The 26,931-nt window shown below is 40.8% G+C and overlaps 1 protein-coding gene across 1 annotated transcript; it reads left to right on the forward strand.

Annotated features, from left to right (window-relative positions):
- Window positions 1–1,621: 1,621 nt before the first annotated feature.
- On the forward strand, window positions 1,622–25,884 carry cacng8b (calcium channel, voltage-dependent, gamma subunit 8b). The gene is made up of 6 exons (XM_020646765.3): window positions 1,622–1,993; window positions 13,901–14,191; window positions 17,254–17,478; window positions 21,110–21,193; window positions 22,854–22,994; window positions 23,278–25,884. The coding sequence occupies exons 2-6, from the start codon at window positions 14,161–14,163 to the stop codon at window positions 24,069–24,071; spliced, it is 1,275 nt and encodes a 424-aa protein (XP_020502421.1). The 5' UTR covers window positions 1,622–1,993; window positions 13,901–14,160; the 3' UTR covers window positions 24,072–25,884.
- Window positions 25,885–26,931: the final 1,047 nt, after the last annotated feature.

Below are 26,931 nucleotides of genomic sequence, written 5' to 3' on the forward strand. Positions count from 1 at the left end.
TCATCAAACTTTAATTAGTATCAGACATATTTATCAGAACCAAACAGAACTTAAAAGTAGGATTTTCAAAGATACTAAAGTAAGCGATATCTGTGTGCTTTTGTGTGCGCGGACAGGCAGATAGTTGGAGGCGAGAGGTGTTACATGGGGAAATCAAACATCCACAGGTCAATAACAATAAAAAGTAAAAGCCTGAGCACTCACTGTCTTACTTCAAAGTGTGTGTGTGTGTGTGTGTGTGTGTGTGTGTGTTTGTGTTTGTGTGCGCCTCCTGATGAATGAAGCCTGACTTCTTCCATTGTGGAAATAAGCGATTCATCTGAGACTTACAGTATGGTTGTTTTGTGGACTCTTTAATAATGTGCCTCTCACTGTGATTTAGTGCATGCATTTCTGTGTTTGCTTCTGCTTCCTTCTTTGTTTGTCAGTGCCTGTGTGTGTGTGTGTGTGTGTGTGTGTGTTTGTCAGTGGGTTGAGTGGATCTCTCTTTTCACCATCACCACTGCTGCATGAAAGACCTGTCACTCTGTATTAGCTCTCTGCAGCTCTCCCTTACTCCGCTCTGTGTATGCGATTGTGATGTGTGCGTGTTTGTGTGTATGTGTGTGTGTGTGTGTGTGTGTGTGTGTGTGTGTGTGTGTGTGTGTGTGTGTGTGTGTGTGATGGGGGGGGGGGGGCAGAAAGAGGTGAAGTGGGCAGTAAAGCCAGTTTTAGAGCTATTGAAGGTCATTGTCCATCAGTTTTGTGCATCCAGACAGCTGTGTGCCACCAGCAGCTCAGCTCTATGTTTATAGCTCTTTGATGACATCATCTACATTTACATTACCTTCATCTATTAAGTAGTCTATGACATTAAAGTCAATTAATTATCACAATTATTATACAGCCTCTGCTAAATATCTAGACAGAAATATTGACCTGTGGATATCTGACTCCATGATTATTAACATCTCTCTCTCTCTCTCTCTCTCTCTCTCTCTATCTCTCTGCAGGGTTGCGATCGTGCTGCATTTCCCAGAACTACCAGCGCGGCCATCATCATCAGCATCAGCATCACCACCATCAACACAGAGGAAACGTGTCCCACTGGCGCTCTATTGATGGCTCCCCAGTTTAAAAAAAAAAAAAAAGAAAGAAAAAAAAAAGATATACATCCGCATCAATAACACATGCAGGCGCACGCGCACACATAATGTATATATAACCTGGTCATGGCTAATAGGTTACTTACAAACGCACAGCCCCAGTGCGCCCGGCACACGCTCCAATAAGCACATCCAGACCAATTCCCTCAATATAAGAGAGAGAGAGAGAGAGAGAGAGGGGGGGGGGGGGGGGGGGGGGGGGAGGGACGGAGGGGAGTTGGGTGAGGGGTTAAACCTTCCTCGTGAACTCGCAGCGCAACATATTGTAGTAGATTTCATGTCCATTCTGACATTATCCGTCATCGTTCACATCAGCGAGGACTTCTTTTTTTTTTTTTTTTTTTGCTGGGATGCGTCAAGTTGCTTGCGTCGCGAGCTCCGTGTGGGAGAAATGTAGATAGAGGAGCAGACAGGCGCGAGCGCTCGTCCAACCGGAGGGAGGGGGAGGAGTAGAGGGCATGGAGGAGGGGGGGTGGGGGGGGGGACGCATTCTCCCCGAGTACTCACAAGCAGCGGCCACATCCTCTGTAGACAAATCCGTTTTTTAGTGACGTGTTTTCTATTAGCCTGTTTATTCTTTTTTTTTTTAATTCACGTTTAAGCCTTTGCCTATAAGTGGCTGATTTGGATTAATATCACTGAGAATCCAGTCCCTCGCGTGATTCTTATTGCCATCAAATCCCATCATCCCTTTTTCTATTTATTTATTTATTTGTTTCTGCCTGGATCGACCCGTTATTCAGCCCATCCAACGTCCACCCCCTATCTTCCTTTTCCCCCTCCATCTCCTCCTCTATGGGAGTGCGACGCGCTGAGAATCTGTGAGATAAAAAAAAAAAAGCCTGCAGGTAAGACCTCAACCAGCTTCTTTTTTTGTTGTTGTTGTCTAATAATCATAATTACACCGTGTCACTGTTGTTTGTACTTTGCAACTTAACGAATCATTGTTCATCCTGTGTAATTTACACGCCACATTGATTTGTTACACGTTGCCTTGTAACTTAGCCCACTACTGGCAGTGCAGACATTGGCAATAGCTGAACAAAAATAAGGATTCTCAGTCCTGTGCCTCTTCTCCGATTTAATGCTGAATGATTATTTTCCCTCCTGTTTTCTGCGGGCCTATAATTAGCGTCTGCAACGTCTAATATGAAAATGAAAGCCTTATAATGACTCGTTTGAAGCTTTCCTTGCTTCCCTTACTGCAGGTGTTGGGACTAAAATATGTATTGTATGTGCTGAAACGATGCCACTATCAAGACTTGTTTGTATGATTGGGTGTCTTTTATGTTTGATCTGTGTCCCAGTCCACTGAGTGTCTCTCTATACCGGCCGCTTGATGCTAGGCGTCCATTTTCCACCGTGTAGCCTCTGCAGGCAGGCTTATGTGTGTAGCTTCCTCTATTAATGAATGCACCGCAGTCTGCATCACTATACTCGAGCTTTGCATGCGTTCAGCCCCTGATCTCTGAACCCGCATGAAGCTTCTGAGACGAAGCAGCTTCTGCTCCTCCGCTGCTGGAGCCCTCATAGAGCAGGGCCAAAATCTTAGCTTCATGTTGGACTTGAGCCACATCATCATCATCATCATCATCATCATCATCATGTTATCTTATAGGAATCATTTTCACTGCCCCCTGTCTCCTCTCACTGGCCAACCTGAGCTCTGTGATCTCACCGATCCAGAGGAAAAAAAGGCACCAAAACATCTGGCACTGAATCAATCTTTCATTTTTCATCACAGCTCAGATTACAGTTGGGCTAAAGGTGGAATGAGATGTGTTGAAATGCAAAGCCTGAAGGAGTGAGGACTGCAGCACTCAGGAGTTAGCCTACCTGTCCACCGAAAGTGAGTTACTGTCTTCACTATAGGCTGCAGCCCATGACAAGTAGCCTCCAACTCTAAACCTTTCCTTTCTAATTTTAACAATCAGATGTGGAATAAAATGTGGTCACTTGCAGTGAGAGAGGCTTAAACCCTCTGAGCGGAGCTTTTGATGCAGGTGTTGCAGCCCTCTATCAGGAGGGGGGCTGTGTTTCCTTTTATAAAAAAAGCACAAGAGTCCATCGGCACCTGCTCCTTTATGTCTGTGATGCAGAACTTTTTTAGCTCTCTCTGCATGTGGGCAGGGTCACAGGGTTGATGTTGAACTTTTTATATTTAAATCATAGCCCCTGTAAGTCAAGTGCTGGTTTCAATATGTGATTTCGGAGGATATTGAATAAGTAGTTGTTTTCTATTTTTTGCAATTGATAAATAGACAATTGTAGATGATAACTTAATTAATCAATGACATTCCTCACAATTTAGTGATTTTGTTGCGCCTTAAAGGGTATGTAAGGTAAATTATGAGCAAATATACATCAAACGTGTGACCAAAAAGTGACCGAAGAGTAACAGTGTCAGCATCATAGCGTTGCTCACTTGTCCATTAGTGATTAGTCAATCTTTCATGGAGGTGTGTCTGGCCCCCTCCATCTGTTGACCACGCCCCCTCAATCCCTCTGCCTCCCACTTAGTAAACACCGTCTGTACTATGTGTGTGATGTGTGCCTGGCCTTGATGATCGTCTCTGTAGATTTTGGATTACTTTCAAAACCCCTCAGCCGGCGCTAAGATCTGCTGTTTACGCTGTAAGGTGACTCATTGCAGTCAATACTGGTGCGTAGCCCACACAGGCTGTAGTTGTTTTTTTTTAGCGCTGGCCAAATGATAATCATCTAATAGACCCGAGCAGTCCAGAACTATTGAAAATAAATTTGGTAGTTCCTCATTTTGTGCTTTGATGTTTCCTGTCCTTTGGCGGTCGGGTCTATTCTTCTCTCTTTCACTCTTTGTTGCTTGAACCTTTTTACACCTGTTATCATCATGTTGTTCCAGTGATTTGCAACCAGACAGCACTTGAGTAAGAGAGTTCACACTTTGCATTAACAGTGAATGGAATTGTACTGATGGGCAGTTGTGCACTCGATGTCGCAGACTCTGCCATCAGTGTGAATGTGGGCATGTAGTTTAAAAGCACTTAGATAAGTCAAAAGACTAGAAAAGCACTATTACAAGTCCAAGTCAGTTTACCATATCTGTTTACAAAGTGTCTTCAGTGACCACTTGTATTCAGATCTCACTTGCCTGCTGCAAATGAAAATAAGTACCCGCATATCATTTATGTTTAAAATGATAAACTATATCATCGTTCTCACTCACAGTTCTCAACAGCGCTACCCTAAGAGGACGTCATGTAAGGGGGTGGTCCTTAATGTGCCCCATGACACATGACAGTTCACACTACTAAACTAATGTGGACTAAAGCGTCCCAGACCACCTCCATATGAGGCCGTCCACTTGTGATTCTCTTAGAAGAGAAGCAAGTCTACTAATATTTAATACCTATTAACATATTATATGATCTCTGCACCAATATCAATAAAAGAAACATTTATGATAATGTGTATGAGTAAATTTGAACCTGCGATTGTGTTATAATTCCAGCTTGGCCTTCATGTGTTGTAGAGGTAACCATGCTCAGGCCTGGTTAGTCCTGGAGCAGTGAGTGCAGGCCAGTGGGGGAATGGGGAGGGGCAACAATCGTGCTTTAGCACGTTATGGGACAACTTTGCCTTTGTGTGAGTGCGCCCTAATAGACTCCTGTCTCAGTGGCTGGGACCCATTCATCAATTAACCTCCAGCTTTGGTGTTTGTAAGTGCTTCACTCAAGTTAGCACAGCCTCTGAGTGAGAGCAGGCGTGTGAGAGCCTGTGATTGAACTGCATGGGTGTCAGTGATATATTCGAGGTAATGTGTCTGTGCAGAGGCGTGCAGCGTAAACATACAGTGGAGAACAGTGCTAGAGTGTCTGAGTGAGCAAACTGGACTGGAGGTACATAATATGTGACCAAAGCCTCTTCAGTCATCACAACAGGCTGGAGGTGTGTGTGGGAGAGAGTCTCAGAAAAGTGTACATTATTAAAAAACTGTTTTTTAATCCGACACTCTCATCTGCAGCTTTTCCCTTTAAAAAAAACTGCTCAGTTATATAATAATTAATAAGTTATATGATTATTTAAATCCAAGCTGCAGGTGCTTCAAGAACATGAAGGAGATCAGGAAGTCATTTGAATAAACAAATTTGACAAACCCGTTAACCCGTGTGTTTGCACTTAAAAGATCAATATAAGGACTAATTAGTTTATTGACTGTAAATCTCAGCAACTTTGATTGCCAAAGATACAAATGACTCAACTCTTGGTCTACCTTTTCCACATTTTCAGTTGTTGTCAGTTGTTATTGGATAAAAATTCTACATCAGAACCTGAGACCAGGGTGAAAGCCTTAAAATAGCTAATAAGCGATGCTTGAGTTGAGGGAAAAGTTGGAAGATTTACAAAACACAACTGTCACTCAGCATTAGTTTAAAAGATTATTAGTGCCCATATATCAGTGCACTAAAAGGAAGACCCCTTGGTGTCATTAAGCCTACCTAAGCTTAGTGACACTAAACACTAAGGCTCTGTGTCCATCTAGCATTTTTTTTTCTGTGAACGAGTCTTTTATTTGTCAATTGTTTCCACTAAGGGCAGAGGGTTTGCAGCAGCAGGCACCCGCTCTGAGAAAAATCGCAGCGCCCGGCATCATTTTTTCCAAGGGCACCACCTTTTTGTGCAGCCAATCCAAGCGTTTTGAGATCAAAATCTTCCAACTTTTAAGGAAGGTCGTGTTGACGTCACCGGTGCCGTTTTCAAAACGTATAATATACCCCTTCATTTTTGTCTCCTACAGATAGTGTGATGTACAACATCCTCCTTGCTCCGCGTCTGATCGAAGCGCTGTTATCATATCGCGGTCTTCATCATTATTAACCTTGTCACCCAGACGAAGTAGGAGGGCAAGTGTAAACATAGTGAATTAAAGACAACGATCTTAAATATAAAACATAGGCAACAGTAAAAAGCAGCGGAGCAGAGTCGGTCATACAGCGGCAGGTCCTTTTCAAGAGACTTTCATAGTGTCAAGACGCAGGTGCAGCACTTTTATTCTGAGCGCACAAGTGCTCCATCAAAGTGCTCCAGAGCGCACAACCTGCACTTTTCTGCCCTGCTAGGGGACAGTGCCTATTTAACCATACAAAATCAATACAATTCAGCATTTTCACTGAGGGCGCGAAAAAAGCCCTCAGTGTCAGCTTTATGGCGCTGCGCTTACAGCTTACTCAGATGAAAACAGTTCACTTTTTGTAACAACGCTACACTTGTCGATGTCACTCCTGCCTTACTGACCAATCAGAATCAAGAACAATCTTACTCGGCTTTTCAACGATACAATTTCCAGATCTAGAGCTACTGCTAATGCCAGGACAGGATTCATTTACATTATTTTCATGATTTCTTCCAATTTCTTCATTGAATAAAGGAAAATATTAAGCAAATGGAGCTATTAAAACCAACCTAACGATCACTACAGAGGGAAGCAGAACTTTAATTTCATAACCTGGCAACAATGAGCACCAGTGAGAAGCGCACTGAAACTGAGGTCGTGGGCACTGCCAGCGCAAAAAGAGCCGTCAATGGACTTGTGTAAATAGGTGTACTTCTAGTGATGAAAGATACAACAGAAAACTCAAAGTATGTGGTCTTTTTCGATTCTCTGATTTTTTTTTTTTTTTTAATTTTTAGACACTTCAAATCCATTTGTGAAGATTATTTCCTTTTTAATATAGGGAGTGAAGGTAACAAAACTCTCGAAGACTGCCTGATAAACACGTTATATCCCATTCATTGAAAATACAAGGAAATGTAACTCCAGGAAGTAACCGCACCCAACAAGTAATAGAACACTAGATGTCAATGGCAGCTAGCCTAGTTTAGCACAAATGAGTATTAATCTTCATTTCTTAACAGAGCAATCAAAGTTTACAATCATTTAATGATACAGATACTTTGGTTCACTGCTTTCTATGTCAAACATACATTTATATTTAAGCACAATAATGTACAATGAAAATACTCCTTCAAGTAAATAAAATGAATTAAAAATGTTCCTTGCTTCTTAGCAAAATACATACAGTGTTTTTTTGAGTTATGCTCAGAGAGGGAGAGATGAGGAGCAGGGTGAAGAGAGACAGACAGTGAGAGGAGAAATAGAAACACAACATAAACTATATGATAAAAACAATATTCTCTCACCCTATGTTTCTTTAAATATATATCTTAAAAACTGAATATATTTCCCAGCCCTACATCATAGAGGACTTTACTCCTCTGTTAATGGGGTTGTCTTAGTGCATGGTGTGTGTATTTAAGCATATGGTTAGGTCTTCCACAGACACTTTATTCTAGGAAACCTTTTAGACCAAGGTGTTTCTGTCACTTCCTACTCTGGCTGTTCAGCTCAGACAGGCAGAGAAATGGTCACTTGCAGTGTGAGGATCTTGTTGGACTCCTGATATAGTCATAATGGCAGACCTGCTTAGCTTAGACATGCCTTTTAAAGATGACCTACTTTATGGTTTTATTGTCATCATTTTGACAGTTGTTGAGGTTTGAGGCTGCACATGTGCTCTCATGCCAAGGTTTTTTTTTTATTGCATGTTCATGTTTTTCCTCTGCACCTGCGTGTGTGTCTGGCATACATGTAAGTGTATGGAGATGCACATGTGAGTGTGCGTGTGTGCCAGCTGTGGGATCTCAGCAATGAGCTCAGGTGTGCAGCCGTTCCTCATGATTAAGGAGAGAAATCCTCTCAGCTACCAGGAGTCACTGCTCTGAATATTAAGCCATGTTTTCTTAATGTTCACTGCTGTCATCTAGCACTCAGAATAGAATACACTGCTTTTATTTTTAGAGCTGTCATTATAAGTAGGCCCAGTGCACATTTTTTCTTCTGGTCAAGCATTAGCTCATATCATTTTCACTTCCTTTTCTCTCCAGGACATCCAACAGTTTATGAAGATTTTTTTTAGTGTAACTTAAACTGAAGATATTCCCACATGCCTACACAGGACCTGTGCTTTTCAAACGTGTGGAAATACTTATTAAAATATGTTATAATTTATTCATTTAGCAGTTTGGTAGTTGATTTATGCAATGAATAGCTAATGGAGCAGCTGCTACAAAATTCAAATCTCCTGTGTGATTTATGGCTGCTTATTCGAACCACAACTCAATGGGTGAGCTTGTATTTTATATGAGGTGTTCTGTCATGCTGCGAATGAGTCACACAGGTAGATCTGATTACAGCTGAAGGTTTCTGACAAGTGAGGGCCTGGTCCTGTAATGGTCCCTCTAGCAGTTAGCTCCTAAAGCTTAGCTCTGGCTTTCATTGCCGTGGTACATGCTGCTTCAGCTGATTGGCCTCTGGCAGGCCCAGAGTCATATGGCTGTTACAAACATGTTATAACGCTATCACAGGGAGGGTTAGTTAGCTCTGGAAAGCTCAGATATATGGACAGGGCAGACATGGTCCTTTTTTCTTTAATTCATCCATTGTGAAACCTGTAATTACCCAACACTTCTAAGCAGCCTTGTCAAATGCCATAGGACTGAATGGCATTTAGAAAAAAGGTGGTGAGGCGGGCTAAACCATACTTCAAAAGGCATGACCTCCACAGAGCTGCTAAAGAGCGCTGCAACGACTTCATTGGACTCTTAGGGAACTCTTTTAAGAATAATCAAAATCAATGCAGCACAACAAAAAATAGTATTTTCTATTCGTCCTTGTCTAAACCTGGTGCCTACATTACCCACAAGCTGACTGCTGAAAGTCAAGTAGGAGATTCGGTTTTGTGATGTGTAAAGTGGCTGTTGAAGCCCCCTGCCTGCTAGCCTCAAGCAGACATAAGGAGCAAGCTGCAGTGAACTGTTAACATGACTTCTCTCTGAGGCCACAACTTTAGTGACGTCACTTTACATGAAGCTCTCTTTGGAGATACGAAAGAGTTTAATATAATTTATTTCACATAGTACACCCAAAGTGCTGTAAACAGACCAGTACACACAATTACTAGCAAGTTAAACAAATTATACATATTTTAGCCCTCTATGCCGGTCAAACGTTATTCTTAAACTGCAACGTAGACAGGGCTGTGACCATGTTGGCTGTAGCTCTAGTTCATGGGTCTGCTCTCCCTGCTCTACCGGGATGTAAAGAAGCACAGTGAACAGATAGCAGCACTTTGGCAGTTTTTTGCTTTAGAAAATGGAGATAAAGATGTATATAGATCTTAGATCATGAAGTACTAGAATGCATTTACAATCTGCCAAAGCGTGAGAGATCATAATATAGGGCTCCAGTACATTCTGTCTGTTGCGGTGTCTATGCTCATACACGGACGCTTCCCCTCCACTTTCGCTTCACAATGGAGCAGGATTCATGGCTGAAAATGAATACCTTGGGGTTCATTAATCCCTAATAAGAACTATATCTTGTTATATGGAACTGCTTTGGATTTTTCCCAACCAACAGGGTGTAAAAAAAACGTTTTTTTGCTAAGTTTGCACAGATAAGGCTCGCACTTTGGATGGCAACACAACAAACATTTTTAACAACCTCAAGAGTAATGTAATAAGAAGAATGAGAAGTGATCAAGAGACAGCATCCTAAACAGTCTGCTGACAGTCAATCAGCAAGCAGATCTAATCCCGTTGTTTTAATTGTTGCTGCCGATGTTATTTTGCTCTCTCTTAGTTTTGCCAAGTCATTTACAAGCCTATCCACACGTGGCTCACCTGTTGTGATAACCAATGGAGAAAGAGACAACTTTATGAAAAGGAGGGAAGTGATGATATCTCGACGGCATTGGAAATTAGGGAAATCTCAGTGTCCTTTCGAGAATAAATAATTGTTTGAAATGAAAACTATCAGCAAGGTCCTGACCTAGGTTGTTATTATTAAAACTTTTTTTAACAGTATAATCATTGATTTCCATGCATGCTGCTTGAAGTGATCTCAGTCAGCAGCTCTCCTCTCATTCTGTGCAAAGTGGTTTGTGTGTGTATGTGTGTGTGTGTGTGTGTGTGTGTGTGTGTCAATGAAATGTTGTGCCAACAACTCTATGAATGAAAATCAAGATTACAGTTAAGGTCCCTTCTTTACTGAATGTCTGTATCATAGAATAATATCACTCTCGATTCTCTTTAAATGAGCTTATGTTGCCATTCTAACCTTTCTATAAAAAATACATAGTCACACAAATTTCTACAATTAATTTAGTATTAAATTGACATATGCACAGAGGCTACTTGTACAAAAGTACAGCTGTAGGAATTCTGCAGGCCTGAAATAGTGCAGAAACACAAGAACCCTTGAAGTCCATATGATTCCAAATGAATATCACTGTGTGAAAACGTGCCTGATGAACACTAAAATAGATTTAAGACACAATAAATCATTATAACAAATTGGTGCAGAAAATGCACACATTTCTATAAAAGTTGAACAGAATGCAGGAAAAGAAATTTGAGGTGCTAAAAATATTCTCGGTGAGACCTCCAGACCAGCTGTTACCTGATGGTGCTAATAGTGACAAATATTTGGACTAGACTTAAGCACAGTATGTGTGCATTTAAAAACATTCTTAAATCTCAAATAAGTTAAAATCAGTAATGATGTGCAACACACCAGCACACAGGCACTTTACCTCCTGTCTCTTTATTACTGGTGTGTTTTGAGCAAAACTGCATAGCCACTTTTTGCATTGTTATACGTGTCTTTGTCAACTAGGTTGTGTTTTGTGGTTCTACATTTGTATACGTGTGTACCAACAACCTGCTGGGGGGCTACAGCTGGAAATCAGCATATGCTATAATCTGGCATATTAACATGTTTATTTTCATTAAAGTGCACTGTCCCTATTTAAATAAATAACAACAATATTAATACATAAGAATGAAAAAAGATTGTGATTAAATCCTGATTGTTATGCGGGCATAAAAAAATCATGATATGATATTTTTTACATATGGCCCACTTGGCATGTCGATGTTAAACTGCAGGGAAAATGGAAGGTCTGCAGTGAATGCCACACTGGGCAACCAAAATTACATTGTTTACCTGAAGACAATTTATTTATAAATTGTGCTCGATTCGGAATTTGAATTTTCATTGAATCAAATAGTTAATAGGTAATACTGGGAACTGAGAACCTGTAGTTTGTTGCAAAAAAACCTAAAAGAATCTGATACCCAGTGGCTTAATTTTTCTGAGATTGAGGAGTTTTGTACTTGTTCTTTATTCAAAATCATTTCATAGACTAAAAATATAAATAACCCAAACTGAACTGGGTAAACAAGTATAGGATAATGATTTGATGTGAACATTTATTTCATAATGAACTTTATACCAATGTGAATATAATTAAAAACGTTATAACTTTACGACTGCATTACAAGTGATTAGTAATCTAGAAAAAATCTACATTCCTGGATTCATTCTCACCGTCTTCCATTCTCAATCTCTGCACACTTATACTAGCAACACCTTCACGACAAGTCAATATTACATTGTATTACTGCAAGTGAACCCCTGTTTCAACCCTAACATCTGGAAGTGTTTGAAGTGAGTGTCACCACCAGTAGTCTCATGAAGTAAACCCTTAAACAGAGACAAAACTGTCAGCCTTTTGTTTAATGTTAACATTACATATATTACAAAGGACTGATTGTGAATTCAGGACAAAAAAGACCCTCTTTAGCCAGACTACCCTACCTTAAAATGACAATATTACCCCTTTCTGACCCCCTCTCTCTCCCTTATTACATTTTGTACAGTCCTTTAGCTTAACTCATTTAGTAAAACTCTCTTTTTTCTTGCCCTCTTGTTCCTTCATGCTCTCTTGAGCTGGTTCCTGTCGTCCCGCTCTTTCTTAATTATTGGTTGAAAATAGAAATTACAGATAATTAAATGACAATTATGATCTCCTACACAGGGGACTTGCTAGGGGGAATAACTTAGTAGGTTATTGTAAAGGTCATTCATTAAATACCGGAGTCAAAGACCACACGCACACATGCACACACACACACACACACACGCACACACACACACACACACACACACACACACACACACACACACACACACACACTTTGCTCGGTTGCTAGGCCTTAGAGATAGCATTATCCCTTCTGGACACGTATTTTCCTCAGGGAAAGGCAGTATGTTGATAGGGTTGGAAGGTCACACTACACACACATACACTCACACGGCCACATTCACTAGTTCTCCTGCACATATGAACCCACAATGTGTAAATAAGCCTCAGATGCACTTGAGAGGAGATCTGCACACACGCATGTAAAACACACCGTCACTTCTTCCATCCCTTGTTCAGTCTCGGAGGCGGCTCTGTTTTGGGTCTCACAATGCAAACAGGATGTAACCTATTTTGATCACGGTGCCATATTGCATCATCAAATATTAACAGACTTGACTGCGCTACATTATGCCTGCTTAATAATGTTTGTGGGATAATATGTGCTGACTTGTTGTTCTATCCTCATGTTTCTTCTTAATCCATCAAGAAGCGGCTTCGACAGAGGGTCTACTTCTCATTCCCTCTACCGTCACTGCTGTTTTATTCCGTGTGTGTGTGTGTGTGTGTGTGTGTGTGTGTGTGTGTGTGTGTGTGTGTGTGTGTGTGTGTCTGGGAGCATCTGTGTCGCCGCAGTCTCACACAATTCTATTGATAGACCATTACCGCACTGGTCTGTCTGTCTGTCTGTCTGTCTGGGTTTCAGAGTTAACCCTCCTGATAGTGGTTTGAAACGTTCCCCTCGTTTCTCTTCCATCTCTGTTCTCTCTCCTCTTTTCTCTGTTTTGCTCTCCCTGCCTCTTTCTCCCTCTATCTCTTGCCCCCCCTCTCGCTCTATGCTGATCCAGACTTTGGAATTCAATGTTGCTATGGTAACAATGTCGGGTTGGTCCTCTCTGCCTCCCCCTCTTACTCCTCTTATTCAGGCTAGATGCAGCACAACTCGCTCTAGAGTCATTCTGTCCTTAGCCTGAAATACAGTCACTTCTGTAATTACTCTAATCGGTATTTACATTGATGAAACATGGTTCTACAGCATTTAATTACAGCATCTTCAGACTGGAATGTAGAGATTATTCATATTCTTGAGCTACAGAAAAGTTATCTGCACTATTTTCATTATGGATCACTTGAGGCTTAAAATGTCACGGCAATGCAGGAGGAGTAGAGAAGGCCAGGGAATCACTAAGGTCACAGTAATGAAGCCTCTGAAGACCATGAATGTCTGCTTTCTTTTGTCATGTCTTGATGACTGCTGAAGATCTCATTTCCATCTGGATAATAATAAAGTTTAGGTGGAGCATGACAAAGAGTTGTTGAGATATTTCATTCTGACTATAAAATGTCTGAGTTGTGGGGTAACCCTTCTCACAAATCTGTGCACATCAAACAGAATGAAGAGCAACATCTGCTTATAAGTGCTTGCATTTAATTAATATCTCACTAGATTTTCACTAACCAAAAGATACTTCTTGGATAGACAGTAACTGCACAGAAAGGCTTAGTATTTGTCTTAGATTTTCATGAAATAACTCCAAAAGTACAAACGCAACAATTTAAGCCAATGGGAACTTTAGCTTCCAACCTCAATAAGCCACTCATGGAACTTCAATCTTTGGCACTTTTACATCTTTTCTTTTATAGCCTTTTACTTTTCATCTGTCTTTTAGTGGACATTAGTCCACTATGTCAACTAATAAAACGTCTGTCTTTTGCTTTACTTTTTTGCAGCAGCAGGGCAGTGACCATGGTTTCAGTTTCCTGCTAGCAGCAGGCGGACAAAGAGCAGGACAACTGCCCAAGCCACAGCCTCCTCCAACAACAGCCTTCCTGTGAGAAAGAAATAAACTGAGAGAGAAAAGGAAAGAGGCAAAAGAGAGAAAAACGAGTGTAAGAAGGGGAGAGGGGAGCAGGTGAAAACAGTCGATGGATGCTGTCCGGATTGAGGGGACAGCACGTTCTTCACTGACGAGGAAAAGAAAGATTTCAAAATGGAGTCGAAGGATAGAAACTCTGCCTCAGGTAAGGGTTAGCTCTTTGAAACCTTCCAACAAATACAGCCAATTTCTTGGGCTTCCAATGAAGCGCAGGAATTCGGATAAGCAATAACGTTTTCTGGGCCTGGACCTCCTTTTGCATGAGCTCATCATTTGTCCTTCACGTATTGCCAGTTCAAGGCGGGATGTTAATAATAAAAATTACACTGCATCTGTTATCTGTAATGCACAGATGTGGCAGGGCAAGTTGTTGTGTAATCAACTATAGTAACAGAGGCGAAACATGGGGTAGACAGTGGCAATAACAGTATGGCAGAACAGCACAATGTGTGTGTGCATGTCTGAGTGTCTTGAGTGCTCGTGTATGTGGAGCTCTTCATGTTTGTTCCCATGTCGTGCCTCCCATGCTTCTGCAATCCCTTAATGAAAAGTAAAATCACACGACACTAATAGTATGGCGCAGCTGATGTCGTGCATGAGTGCAAATTCGTAACTACTTACAGTGCTTTTTCAGAATTACAATATGTAAACAGCTATTTTTTTTTAAGTTGCAATTGCAATTTAAGATGTAAGGACTAGGTTGGAGTTGAGAGAAAACAGCTACGTTTGGATCATTAACAGCATCTGAACACAGATGTCTGTTTACTGAGATTAATATAGCTACATGTGAGACAGTTGCCAATGAGCTTTGGGATTGTATTCACAACATTTGAATGCAGTCAGATGAAACACAAGCTATCTCAGATTTTATCAGGGCCAATTGAGTGATGGGAAAAAAATGCTTTTGGGATGTATTTTAGATTTCAGGAGGGACATATTGAAAAACCCGGATACTGTAAGCTTGCTAAGAAAACATTTAACTGTGGGTATTAATTTATATGCATTCTTTAAGATACGTTTTCATTTATCGCACTTCACAACATTATGGCAATATTGAACAATGTAATTGCAAACTGAATATTCTTCTCATGTTATGCAGACCTGATTTTCAATGAGAAATGCCACATTTCTCAAATATTGCCAGCTCTTAGTAATGTTTCATTCTTTACTAGCAGTGGGCTATTGTTTTTGATATTTACAAATAATCAATTACCTGAAATAAGTTGTTAATTGGGGCAATAAGCTGCAGCAATAATAAATCTGTTAGGGCAGAGCATTGCAATTTGTGAAGTCAACTGTTTTAGAGCGACTAAAAAAGATATCTGGTGTGAAACGCAGATTTTTTTCTGAAGTTCTTTATATAACGTCATCAGTATATTGTAGGGGTGGGAAACACCAGGGCCCCACGATACGATATTGGCACGATACTTGATCCACGGTTTGATATTATTGTGATTTTAAACATTTTGCAATATGATGAGAATTGCGATACAATATACCGTATTTTCCGCACTATAAGGCGCACCGGATTATAAAGCGCACCTTCAATGAATGGCCTATTTTAGAACTGTTTTCATATATAGGGCGCACCGGATTATAAGGCGCATAGAATAGAACGTGTTTACGACTGAACAAGGCTGGGAGATATTGTGAATATATAAATATAAATACGTATAAAACGTAGTTTTATACGTAGTGCATTCACAATAACTCAACGTTGTTCAAACGTTAATGTGCATATTCACAATATCTCCCAGCCTAGTTCAGTTGTAAACACGTAAAAGAAACACAGTCTGATACCGCTAATTCAAACGTTAGTGCATAACTCAACATTGTTCAGTTACGTATAACACGTAAAGCTCACTTTTTCAGTTCATTCCCCGTCCACGAATCCCTCGAATTCTTCTTCTTCAGTGTCCGAATTGAACAGTTGGGCGAGTACGGCATCCAACATGCCCGGCTCCCTCTCGTCATTATCCGAGTCAGTGTCGCTGAGCGCCGTGTACAACCAGTATGGATCAACCAATTAACCAATTGATCCATATATAAGGCGCTCCGGATTATAAGGCGCACTGTCGTTTTTTGAGAAAATTAAAGGCTTTTAAGTGCGCCTTATAGTGCGGAAAATACGGTATTGAAATTTGCAATTGTACTTGCTAACAGCATAGTATGTCCACAAGATTAAATTAAATCAAGAACTGTTTTATCAAATAAGAAAACATTCCCAGTCTATACATCTCACTTCAGTCTTTTTATTTCTACACAATGGGAGTCAAGCCCACGGACTGCCCAACACTAAAAGTAAAACCCTATAAAAGGCTGCACGTTTCAAAATCTGAACTGTTAGTATTTCAGTCTAATCGAACCTAGCTGAACACAAACATGTACGGACGACTGTACAATTGCTGTAATTTTCTACAATGCAACTTGTTCAAAATGATTTGTGAAACCCTTACAGCAATTAAAAATTAAAAAAGCATATTTACTATTGATATAATAAAAAATATCGATACTTGCCGGCCATGAGACAATGTAACTTTGCCCCGCAAAACATCGCGATACCATGCTGTATCGATTTTTTTTCCCACATCTAGTATATAGGGTGTCTTATTATTGCCCATACAAAATCTGTAAGATTTTAGGTGTTATTGAAGGCATTTCGTTACAGGAATCAGTAACAGACTCACTCTTAACTAATAATGACTGTAACAGGTACAGGGTGATCTCATGTTACATCTATATGTGTGTGTGTGTATGTGTGAGAGTGTGTGTTATGTATTCATCTCCAGGCCTTCTCATTCTTAGGGGAAAATGGTGTCAGGGTCATGAATATGGAGTAGATTGAGATTGCAAGGGTGTGATCCATTGTGTTTCACATCAATTGTATCTTGTTAAGCAGAGTCAGCAGAGTCATCCAACTCTCCTCCAAGGACACATCACACAGTCACTTATGCACCTCCCACATCTGCCTCCTCTCTCTCTCTGCTTCACCTCCTCTTGCTCCTAAGAAGCTCACCTGACTGTTCACTGTCTTCTACAGAAATCTTCACTATTTGGATTATTGTGAACACATTTCTGCCAGTATATTACGTTCTTTCTTGCTCTTGAACTCCAAAATAAATGCTTGTCTGTCGGTCTGTCTCTCTCTTTCTCTCTGTTATTCTTCTCTTCCTCAAACCTTCCTCCTCCTATCTTTTCACTCTGAAGGCATGGTGTGTGAGAAGGGGATCCAGATCCTCCTCACCACCGTGGGGGCATTCGCTGCCTTCGGCCTGATGACGGTGGCAATAGGGACAGACTACTGGCTGTACTCCCGTGCCCTCATCTGCAACAGCACAGCCAACGTCAGCCAGGATGATCCCCATGCCAAGGACAAGAAAGATCCTGGGGCGCTCACGCACTCTGGACTGTGGAGGATATGCTGCCTTGAAGGTAAGGTAAAGGTTGTTGGAGGAGATTTGGGTCTATTGGTGGGATTTGGACTGACCAGGTGCTTTGGATGAGACTGTTATATGAGTGAAAACAGCGTGTACTTGTTCAGGACTGGAAGGGAACCCAGGTCGACAAGGGCAAAAGCAAGTGTAGCTCAAGCGCAACAATTTCCTTTCTTGCTTTGAGTAAGATAAATATTGATACATAAATAAGCAGCCAAGGCAAGAGGCCAGTTAGCTTAGCTTACCATAACATTTCAAAACAGGAACAAACATGTAGCCTGGCTCCTTGTCTAGGTAAAATATTTCTATTAATAGCTCTTAAGCTCACGAAACAACATTTTATGTTTAAAAACCTTAAGTGTAAAAACATTAATAAGTGGATGCAAAGGAGGGGAATTTCAAACTGTTAGATAGCTAGTTGCTCTAAATTGTTTCCAGTGTATGTGCTAAACTATTCAGCCAACAGATGAACATATTACTCTGTGGTTAAGCTCTGAATCTCTGCTCTATTTCAAAGCTCTAAAGATGAAACATTTCTGTTTGTTCTCTCTGTGAACATGTGTTCACAAAGAGCAAAGCTTGAAGTTCAGCAGTGCCAGTCAGCCTTTAATTCATCTGTTGAAACTTTGTTTAGAAAGCTGCAGCATAGCTGTAATATCAGTTAGCGTTTGAAGCGGTCACGTGATACTGTAGCGTAAGCCTTACTCAAAACAATCCCATTAATCACTGGGTTTGATTCAAGCTGTGGTCTTTCATTTAATGGCTAAAGTAAAAGGCTCACGTTCACCCTGACTCATACCGTCCTCTCACTCCAATTGGCAGGAAACCTCAGAAACTGGCAGTGGCCATCTTTCGATCCTCAGTTTGTCACTGCAACACAAGCTGCTAATTCATTATACATTACTCTGCCTGGCTGACACTCAACAGTAAAGGCTGGGATGGAGTTAACAGTAAGGCAGCTCCAGCCAAAGGGGTGCTGCGAGTTAGCAGTCTGTGCCTTTGCTCACATACAGACTTCAGTCTCCAGGAAAACCTCTTGGCTTTCCTCATAAAGCATTCAGGCCCATCCTTTGCTTGGTCATTGTACAAAGCTAATTTGTCCTCATCTCCAAGCTCCCTGATAGCAAAGCAGCCAATTAGAGATAAGCTCCAGCCCTTGCAGCACTGCTGCAGTGCACCCCCACCTATTCCCTCCATTGCCTCACTCTTTCAGTCTCCCACTTGCTGCCCCTCTGTCTCACTCCCAAAAACATTTAATCTTTCTCTGGCTTCTCTCCTTCTTCCCCTCCTTGTAGCTTCCTCTCTTTCAGTCATCTCTCTCCCTCTGTGCTGCAGTAAAGCTGATGTCAGTGCCTTGGCATGGCTTAGAGGTCAAGTATCCTTGATGTCTTTGGAGTATTGGGCTAAGAAAGATGCTCAGTAGCTGTGCAGTGATGCAGTGAGGTGTAGCTGGGGTGGATATGCAGGACATGCTAGCTCTAAAAGATTTATGCCCGTGGGTGGGTGGCATATTATGCGAGATGTATCCTGTCCTCCTCTCTAGCTCCTCTGCAGGTTTATTGGAGCAGGGGTTGCTTTGCATCACCTGTCTATGATTTGTTTTCTTTTGGGGTTTCTGATCATTTTTACCAAAGTTCCACAACTTTTTGTAAAGCCCTTTCAGCTCTGACAGCTGTTCACGTGTAGATTCTCGTAGATGTACAAAAGATTATAAAACTCTATGCAAGTTTACATTTAAGTTAAACTTTTTTTGTCATTGTAAATTTCACATGTATACTACCAGAGGCACAAACTCAGCCTTTTTACCTTTGACTTTCAATTATCTATATATGAAATATATTAAGTTTTGTCTTTCTATTCCACACCAGTCTTAATATTTGTATGGACTATTCACCTATATAGTAGCTTATCTATTGCTTTGAACTATTTATGTTGAACATTTTTCCATAACTTGTTGCTAACTCTGTTGGCTTGGTAACTAGTTTTCACACTCTCAAATCAAACCAGAGTGGATACATATTAGAGACAAACCAATTTGTGGAGTGTTTATATACCTCTGCACTGATATAGCACATAAGATGAGAAGATGGCACAGAAGCCAAGGCACAAAGGTTAAGTTTATGTAGCATGCAAGATAGTAGTGGATGGTGATGTAGGGCCCTATCTTACACCTGGTGCAGATCTATGCTCGTCACAAGTCATGAGATACACTGGTGTCATTGCTATTTTATCCAGTTTTCATTTTAATGCACAAGACTGACATTGTGTAAGTAGCAAATACATGTACCCCCACCTTAATAGCACCCATGAGTGTGTTTGCCTTTAAAACCAGGTGTGGCTTATGGGTGGTATATTGCTATCTTGAGGCAGCAGAAAGGGTTCGCGTCATTGACCAACAAAAACATAGTCCTGGTATTTAAAGGATGCATCATGCACTACTGGAGAAAATAGCTGCAACTGCATCAGATTCTCATGATACTTTGCAGCTGCTTCTCACACACACACACACACACACACACACACACACACACACACAGAGAGAGAGAGAGAAGAGAGAGCGAGAGAAAGGTACACCCAACCAGGTGTATTGATACGATGTTGCTGGAACACCTATCTTTAATTGCATTTTTTTTAGTGGGGTTTTCAATTTAGTGATGTATTAATTTTTCTCCATTATTGACACTGGTTAGAAATGTGTATTATGGTTGCTGATAAACAGATGTTGTTGGTAAAAAAAAAAGTATAAACTTCATCCTCCTACTTTTCAAACATGTACAGTTTGCATTGTGTCAAATATGGCAGTAGATATTGGTTAACCTCTATTATTTTCTATTGCCTTTCTTGTTTAGTCATTTATCTACTTTTGTTTCATACATGTTATAAATAAATAAATCAACCAAGCACTATGAATCATTTCAATATGGTAGAGAAAGTACAGTATTTGAGATGCAGTAAGTCATTGCATTGCATTGAAAACGAAAGAAAAAAATTCAAAACGCAGATTTTGTCGAAGCGTCTTTTTGAATGTATGCCACCTGAAACAGTTAGTTGAACCTCTGCCTGATGATGATAACACTGATCCCTGTGGCTCTGACGCCCCCTCCCCCCCTCCCCCCTCTGTACCTCCATCTGTTTCTTTACAGACCAACCTGTGGAGTAATAAGAACAGTTAAAGAGACCAGCTCACCCCACATCTGTCCGTCTCTCCCTCCGTCTGTGTCTCTTCATTCCATCACTTCCATCCATCTCTCTCACAGTCCATCCATCAGTAACAGTGGTGCTGTCATCATTCTGCGTGCCTCCCTCCATTCGTCTGTCTACATGCAAGACCCTGGCGGGTAGTTATCTGTCTGCCTGTGTGTCTGCATTATGTTTCTATTTACATGTCTCTTTGTTTACTATTTGTATCTGCTGTTACTAACATGAATGTGGAGGGACCATTAATGTGTGTTATGTTCTTGTGAGTATGCTCGGATTCAAAGAAGAGATTTTCAAAGAAAGACTTGACTGTGCTCAACTGTCAGTCAGTTTGTCCCTCAGGAGGATATTAGATGCTCTCTTTTCTTATATCTTTGAGTTCTTGACTTTTGCGGTGTCTGGTCACCCCTGTTTCTCTTCTCATATCTCAGGAGTAAAGAGAGGAGTGTGTTCTCAGATCAACCACTTCCCAGAGGATGCAGACTTTGACCATGACGGGGCAGAGTACGTCCTACGTAAGTCAATACCAGCACTACTTGGCATGGATGATGAATGAAGTCAATAAGAGAGGAGGCTGAAATTGTCAAAAAAAAAAAGTTAAAATAACCTTCCACTACTTTTTAAACATTGTGTTTTATTGCTAATTCTTCTGAAGACTCTCTCTGTTAGAAACAAACATGTGACTATGTGCTGCAGAAAATCAGGGGAGCTGGGGTGCCCTAGATTGTGCTCAGTGCCCTGCGGTGATATCTTTCTGCTCTATGATAGGCTTCATGTGTGCCCGTGCATACATAAAGAAAAGCCTGCTTTCTGTTTATTATGGTGCAGAGGCATTTTGTTGGCATTTAGGTGGCATTTTCTCTCCAGTGGCCTAGTTCAGGATGAGTGAGAAGTGTTAATGCGTGCATGTGAGCTCGTTTGCATGTGTGTCTGTGCGCATGTGCGTTGTGCATGTTGAGCATCCTAGTGAAATCACTGAAGGCCACACAAAGAATGTGGCTAAATCCTGTTCCTATAACTCATTTATTCACTAGAAATTATTTAAAGTTGTTGTAGTTAATAGTTCTACCAGTTTTTATTTCTTTTTTATATTGATCTGCATTTTCATTGCACGTTCCAAACTTGGTTTTAGATGTATGAGTTAAAAAAAATTGATTGGCAATTGATTGATTTTTTTTTGGCTGTTTGACTGTAGGCTACTTGAAACACAGGTGGTAAAAAAAAAAAAAAAAAAAGTAATTATATGCGAGCTCCTTGCAGCTAGTAACAGTGCCAGGAAATCGTAATAGGGAAAGCTATTCCTTAAAAAAAAGGGCATTCTCTATTTTGATAACTGACTCACTTACCCTGTAACTAATAAGCCTTTTACTGATATATCGCAAGCACAGTTATGTTAACGCACACATTGCAAATAAAAACATAACACAATCCAACTCCCAAGTCACCACAAAAAGCATTTGTGGGTTTTGCAAAAGATTTCGTCTCTGCAGCGCTGCTTCGGCTAAAAACTTCAAAGCTCAAAGCAGATTCAGCTTCTGTCACCATGGAAACAGCAAGCAGTAGGCTAGGCTAATACACAACTCGTGCTAGCTAACCACAACTTTCCGTTGGCCCGAGGCACACACAGTGTTGACAGTTAGCGTCCTCATGGTTAGAATAAGCAGTCTGTGATAATATCCACTCTCCCCCGTTCCTTATCGATAACATAGATAACGCGGCCCACAGGTAGCTAGGCATGAACTAATTTAAATTCACCGAAACAATTTCCCTGTTTGAAACCTTGACTAGATACTTTTTCGTCTATTTTATCTTGACAGTTTTAGATAAGCCTTTGTTTTTCAAAACGAACGCGAATAAAAACGAACGCCCCAACCAACAAGCAGCAAAAGTCTACCCTTCATTAATTGGGTCACTGGTACGTCATTACGTTAAAAACGCTAAAGTGGTTATGTTACGTTATTTTTCCATGTAATACTATAGTTTAGTGTTTAGTACACGGCTTGTGCTGTAAAAAAATAAGACCACAGAAACTATTTTAAAATGGGCTTTTAATTTCATGATAATCTTAAGAATGATAATTTATAAAGAATTCATTATTTGAAATCCCATTTTGTTGTACACATAATCATACTCTTTATCGTTTCTACTTTTTTATCCATGTTGTTCTGTGTATAGGGGTAGTCAGGGCTTCCAACATCTTCCCAATCCTCAGTGCCATCCTTCTGCTGATGGGAGGGGTCTGCATCGCTGCTAGTCGTTTCTATAAGAGCAAAAGGAACATCATCCTCGGGGCAGGGATTCTCTTCGTGGCTGCAGGTAATATGGAATGCTGTGTGTTGATAAGTGATATATGTTTATAGTTGAGAGGTGGTCTGGAGAATATTACTTACCCGTCAGTTTTGTTTGAGAGTGTCTTGTGTTTAGACTCTTCTCTCAGTTCAATGGAGGTTTTACATTCAAACCTCATTTTGGCAGCTGCCTTTTCTGTGAATGTCACAAGTCATCATGTCACCAGATTTGTTTATAACCACTGCACGTTGGTCTGTCTGAGTTTATTTATCTCCTTAGTAAATATCGTCCTTTTTTTGTGCTTTCTCAGGTCTGAGTAACATAATTGGTGTGATCGTGTACATCTCTGCTGCGCTGGGGGACATCTCTCCAAAGAAGGATGAGGATAAGAAGTGGCAGTACTCCTACGGTTGGTCCTTTTATTTTGGAGGCCTGTCCTTCATCATGGCTGAGATGGTGGGGGTGCTGGCTGTCAACATCTACATAGAGAAGAACAAGGAGCTGCGCTGCCGCTCGCGCACCGACATCTTCAAGAGCACCACACACGCCATGCTCCGTCTGCCTAGCTACCGCTTCCGACGCCGGTCCCGCTCTTCATCTCGGTCCACAGACCCCTCTCGCTCCCGAGACCCCTCACCTGTGGGCGGCGGGGGCAAGAACTTCGGCCTGCCCCCCTCTGCGCTGCTCTCCCAGGGCCCCATCTCAGTGTCCACTTTACCTAACCCCCACTCTCGCTCGCACACAGCCTTGGCAGGAGGTGACATCTCCCTCTACACGTTGTCCCGAGACCCCAAACTGGGGGGTTTGCCCCCCATGTACGGAACGGTGGACAGGGCCACACTCTACCAGCTCCACAACTGCTTTCCAAAGGATGGAGGCGGCGGTGGGGTGATGATGAGTGGTACACTTCCTTCGCTTAAATCCCACAACCCTTCTAATTCTTCCAACTCCAACGCGCAGATGCCCAACTCGGTGGGCTCTGGCCCTCCACCTTTCACCTCGTCCACGGTGGACAGAGAGCGAGGGATGGGGACCCTGGACAGGCTGAAGGGAGACAGGGAGAGTAACTCTAACACCCTCAATAGGAAGACAACGCCTGTGTAGAGAGAGGGGGAGAAGGAAAGCAGAGGAGGAAAGTGAGTAGGAATCAAAGAGGGAAGATAGAGAGGAGCTCTGTGTTGTGAGTCTCAACAAGAAGTAGCAATGAAATGCTAAATCTCTCCCTCCATGTTCACTGTTATTTAGTTGACTCAACCTCACTGAGAGCAAAAAGAAGAAGAGTAATAACAGAGTGATAATAACAACAACAATGAACTTTCACAATAAAACTATTTTGATATTTTAATGTGCTAGAAATGATTTATTTTGTTAATGATCAAACGCAATTAACCTTGGGCTATTCTGAAAATGTTTCACATACTTTCTTTTGTGCAATATAACTGCTAATTTAACCAGATCATCATTAGTGTCAAATTGTTGTTGTAATTATTCTTAGCGTTATTACAGGCTAGCCGTATTCGCAAACACTATAGTTTATAACAAAATACAGATTTCATGTTTTGTTTTTTCACTCTGATTTTAGAACTCGACGACTTTTTACTGTGAAATTCTTCCATGCAAAGCCACTGGGACTGTCAGTGCGCTGCGTGTAACTGTGTCAAGGTGTCAAGCATGAGTGTGCACAATAAGTGGGAGAATGAGGGCCTGTATTACTGTTTTTTAGCCTCATATGATATGATTTCCATTTGTAACATGAAGTCAGATTTGAATACTGTAAATTGTCTTCCAATATTGATACTGAAAGAAATGCAACAATAATGTGCGTGACTGAGACAAACTGTCAAACTTCATTGTCATTATGAGTCTGAGTTTTTCTATTGGCCTCTGTTCGTCTTCTTTCCATTCTAATCAGTGTAAACAGTAGTATTTGTAGCTATAGTCGTGTTGAAGATGTTTGTTCTTGGGCATTAACAGAAACCTCTGGCAGGAGGATGCAGAAAAAAGATGACATAGAATAATACATTTGTACAGATTCAGGTTCAAGTTACTGCCTGAGTAAAAAAAAAAAAAAAAAAACAAGAACTTAATCATCTTTTTCTATGAAGAGTCCCAAAGTGAGACATGCAACTCATTTTGAATGGCAAAAAAACACAAAATGTATATGTGGGTTCTGAGGGTTTAAAAAACACTGCAGATACAAACTTTTGAAAACAAACATGTACATTGTAATTTACGCATACATATATTTGTAAAGTCTATAGATATGTTTTTGCGGGACCACTGTTCAGATACATCTTGGGGCAGGTTTGGATGAAATGTGTGATCCCGGTGCCCCTTAATGGACTATTATTGGGTGGTTTTATCCAATGTGCCACCATTACTCCCCCCCCCCCCCCCCCCCCCCCCACAACCTGCCCAATATGAAGACACATGATCAGTGTTCCCCTCTTTAAAAACTCGACCAATAAAAGAGACAACATCGTAACCTCCCCAAAGACTCTCTTCACTGTGCTTCCCCCCCTGTGACCGCTGAGTCTGGACTCTGATCTGTTTATGTTGATGAGAATGTAAACACATGTAAACACCCCTCCCCCCTTCCCCCCCTTTCTGAGCTGCCCCGAATGACTGCAGATTCGGATGGAAACAATGGACACACAGCTACATGAAACAATGAAGAAACAAAAGAAAAACAACCAAACGCTTCCAGATTCTCTACTTTTTTTTTTATTCTTTGATTTCATTTGAGAAAAAGAAAAATGTGATAAAACTGCACACAGATAGCATTTATGTGGGCAATATGAATAGTATGTAGTTGAGAATAGATATATCTAGACAAATGATTATGGTTTATCTAAATGTGTGATAAACTTACACTGTATTGCACGAAGTTTATAAAAAAAAAACAATAACAGACCTATTTACAGACTTTTGTCTTTTGTTGCTTTTTTGCAGAAAAAGAATGAACCCTCAAATAAGAGCAGGAAGTGTGTGGGTCCTTTATTTTAAGAATGAATGAATCAACGTTTTAATAAGGGAAGTGTAACGACAACGTTGGATCAATGTGTCATTAAAAAAAGAAAAAGGCTCGCTTGTAGTGATGTGAAAATGATGACACTTAACAGAGACGGGGACATTTCTGGGGGCAGCAGGCAGCTGTTCACAACCACAAAAGCTTTAAAAACCAACATCCCACACTACCTCCTCTGAACCAAACAGACAGACAGACATTGTTTAAGACTAGTTGGTGAACAGTTGTGATTTTAGCAGAAACATTATTCCCTCAGGTGTTGGTAAAGACCAAAAAAGCAAAGCTAAAGGACAGCGAATATTGGACTTTAATTGATCAGGTGGACAGAAACACATCTCCAAAAGAATAATGATGTCTTACTGTGACTGCAGCGCATGAAAGGCAACTGTGACGGTTCTGATTGGAACTTGTTTCATAGAAGTCTAAATCAAACAAACAATATCATTCTTAACAAGCGCGCTTTTCCAAATGGTCTTGCATTTATAATTTTACCCAAAGTTCCCCTCTATTCCTGAGAGTGTTTTTTGTTTGTTGTAATATATCTTGGATTATCTTTGACTTCAGTATGCAGAATGAAGTTTCTCTCTCAGCTCAAACTAAAGCCGGGGTTTCAGTTTTATGTCAGAGCATTATTTTACGAGCCACTTCAACAAGCGTGATGTGAAAGCCTAAATCTGTTGTAAGATATCCAAAAAAACTATTATTAATTCAGTTACATTACATTTTGTGAAAAGTATTTATTTAGCTAATTCATAACTGAAAAACATAACAGATGTTTCTGCTCATAAATGTCTGATTACATGTGTATAGTGTAAAAGTAGACATTTTTAATTACAGTCAACAAACTGCAACTGACGTACAGAAGTTGAGAAATTGCGTAAAGTTAGTAAAGTATAAACAAACATTCAAAACAAGTACAGGCAGTGGTCTTCGTAG

This window comes from Labrus bergylta, chromosome 8 (genome assembly GCF_963930695.1).
Source record: "Labrus bergylta chromosome 8, fLabBer1.1, whole genome shotgun sequence".
In the NCBI taxonomy this organism is placed as follows: Eukaryota; Metazoa; Chordata; class Actinopteri; order Labriformes; family Labridae; genus Labrus; species Labrus bergylta.